The sequence below is a fragment of the Bison bison genome, unplaced genomic scaffold, assembly GCF_000754665.1.
Source record: "Bison bison bison isolate TAMUID 2011002044 unplaced genomic scaffold, Bison_UMD1.0 scf7180017864524, whole genome shotgun sequence".
Lineage (NCBI taxonomy): Eukaryota > Metazoa > Chordata > Mammalia > Artiodactyla > Bovidae > Bison > Bison bison.
This window is the reverse complement of record NW_011495075.1, coordinates 522762-525536: the sequence shown is the minus strand read 5'-3', so window position 1 is coordinate 525536 and position 2775 is coordinate 522762. Positions and strand designations below refer to the sequence as shown.

Sequence of the window (2775 nt, the reverse complement as noted above, 5' to 3'; positions counted from 1 at the left end):
ACAGTAAGCCTAATAATTCATCCTAGGCAACTCAGCTGCTCCCATGGCTCTCAGAATAAGGTGCTGACTTCACGCCCCCGCCTCCAGCTCAGCACAGTGGCCCCCAACGCCGCCCATCTCAGCAGGACCCGGTGGATCCCAGGCTCCTCACAGACAGCAGTGGTCCTTAGCAAAGTCCTTACTGGGAAAAGAAGGGAAATAATGTGGGCTTCTCAAAAAGCCATATATATGTGATATAAAGGAACATCTCATATTGTTACCGTCAGACCACAGTCTTCAGGTTATAAATAACCAACCCCTGAAAACTTCACAATGTCTATACAACTTTTTTTTTAAAGATGTCATATGCACTTGGTTTGCTTTTAAAATAGTAAATAAAAACTTAATAAGGTCACCTGGAGAAGGAAATGGCAACCCACTCCAGTACTCTTGCCTGGAAAATCCCACGGATGGAGGAGCCTGGTGGGCTACAGTCCATGGGGTCGCAAAGAGTCGGACACGACTGAGCGACTTCACTTTCCCTTCGTAAGGTCAGCTGAGTCAGGAGGTTAACTTCCTTCAGGTAGGAATGCTGGTCATAACAGATTTGATTTTCTGTGGATTCTGTTTCCTTGGGCACTGCCAGCTAGGTCGTTTGTCGTCTGAGGTCACTTAGAATCCACACCTGTGGCGTTTTCTGGGTCAGCGTGAGGGGTGCGGGGCTGTACCTGGGTGGGCTGCCCCCCTGTGCCCTGTGGACGGACTGGCTGTCCCTGTTCTCCACTCTGGATTCTTACAGGCGTCTCCTGATGAAGGTGCTTCATGATAGCTCTGAAGGAAATTTCTAAACAATAAAATGTGTGTCGCAAATGGAAAACAAACAAACAAAACCACGGCCTGGGAACCGCGTCTGGGAACGCGCCCCTTCCCTCCTCTGACCCCAGGCCCGGCTGCCACGCTGCTGGGGCTCGTGGGGACTGTGGGGCACAGAGCCCCCTCCCCTCCCCTCTCTCGGCTCCTGAGCTGGGCGACTGGGCAGAGCGCCTTCCAGGGCTGAGATAGGAGGCGTGGCGACCATGCCTTGACTCAAAAGGGAGAGATGTGCTCGAAAATACACACTTCTTTGTTGTTGGGTTCCTATTTCTGCGAAATGAGGATGGTAGGCAGGATCTGTAAATATCCCTAACTGAGAAAATAAGGCACGATCGGGCCTTTGTTGCTCTCTCCAACCATTTTTTTCTTTGGAAAAGTCTTGGCTGTAAAACCCCAGGACCTGAGACTCACTTGACCTCCTTGGAGCCAGGCAAGGCCCTGGGGCTCCTGCCCAGAGCACAGGAAACACGGATGCCCATGAACCCAGAGATCAAGACAACTGATGCGTGAATGAATACTGTAAAAAATCAAGTGCCATGCAAAAAAATCCAAAGATGGACAAAAGAGTAAAATCTCAAGGAAACATAGCAGCAGCCTTGGGGACGTTCCCCTTTGCCTCAGGTTGCAGCAAGGCCGAGCAGGTCCCCCGTCCCAGCTGCCCGAGACAGAGAGGGTGGCTCTGGGCCTGAGGTCTGGGGGTGAGGGCTGCAGCCTCCAGGGCTCCCTCCGGGACCTCACAAGGCGGGGTTTTGAGTCCGATGTCAGCGGGGGGCTCCGCACGCGACCCCAGCCCCACATGGGGCTGTCAGCGGAGACCGTCCGGAGGTCCCCACACTGTCCCTGGGCGCCTTCCTCTCTCTCTGCAGCCAGCTCCTCATGTTTATTTTTCTTTTCTGCATTCTTAGGAGGGCAAGCAAGTGGAGACCAAGACAGATGCGAAAAAGGGAGAAGACAAGAGCAGAGATGCTGGCAAGAAGCCCCTGGGCCCCAGACGGGACTCAGACCTGGGGAAGGAGCCCAAGAAGGGTAGCATGAAGAAAAGCATCTCGAGGGACAAGGACGAAGCTGACGGCAGGAGTGCAGAGAGGCCCAAGGAGGAGAAGCTCGTCAGGGGCCTGGAGAAGGGCAGGGTCAGGGCCGTGGTGGACAAGAAGGAGGCCGGGAAGGAGGGGCCGGCCGCCCCCCGGAAGGACGAGGAGAAGCAGAGGAATGTGAGCAGAGACAAGGGCAAGAAGGGCGAGCAGCCCGAGGCGGCGAGCAAGACGGCAGCGCCCGAGAAGGCCAAGGGGCTGCGGACGGGCGAGGACACCCGGGCGGAGGCCCAGGAGTCGAAGGGGGGATGCAGGGACAGGGCCGCCAGGCCAGAGGACGAGAAGGCCAGGAAGGAGGAGCCCCACGAGGCAAAGGCCCCCCGAGAAGACAGCAAGACCCCAGTGCCAGAGAAACCCACCCCTGGTGCCCCTGCGAAGCCTGCCGACGGGCCCGCCAAGGCCGAGGAGGAGGCGACCCCCAGCATCTTCGATGAGCCCCTGGAGAGGGTGAAGAGCAACGACCCGGAGGTGACTGAGGTGAACGTGAACAACTCGGATTGCATCACCACGGAGATCCTGGTGCGCTTCGCCGAAGCGCTGGAGTTCAACACGGCCGTCAAGGTCTTTGCCCTGGCCAACACGCGGGCGGACGACCACGTGGCCTTCGCCATCGCCATCATGCTCAAGGCCAACAAGACCATCACCAGCCTGAACCTGGACTCCAACCACATCACCAGCAAGGGCATCCTGGCCATCTTCCGGGCCCTGCTGCAGAACAGCTCCCTGACCGAGCTCCGCTTCCACAACCAGCGTCACATCTGCGGCGGCAAGACCGAGATGGAGATGGCCAAGCTGCTCAAGGAGAACACCACGCTGCTCAAGCTGGGCTACC

At 57.1% G+C, this 2775-nt stretch overlaps 1 protein-coding gene across 1 annotated transcript in view; it reads left to right on the top strand.

The window, feature by feature from the left end:
- The window catches only part of LMOD1 (leiomodin 1 (smooth muscle)), a 27347-nt gene that overhangs the window by 23378 nt on the left and 1194 nt on the right, over window positions 1-2775 (top strand). The window contains exon 2 of the mRNA XM_010831112.1: window positions 1758-2769. Within this exon, the coding sequence (XP_010829414.1) occupies window positions 1758-2769 (1012 nt within the window). The remainder of the gene's footprint in view (window positions 1-1757; window positions 2770-2775) is intronic.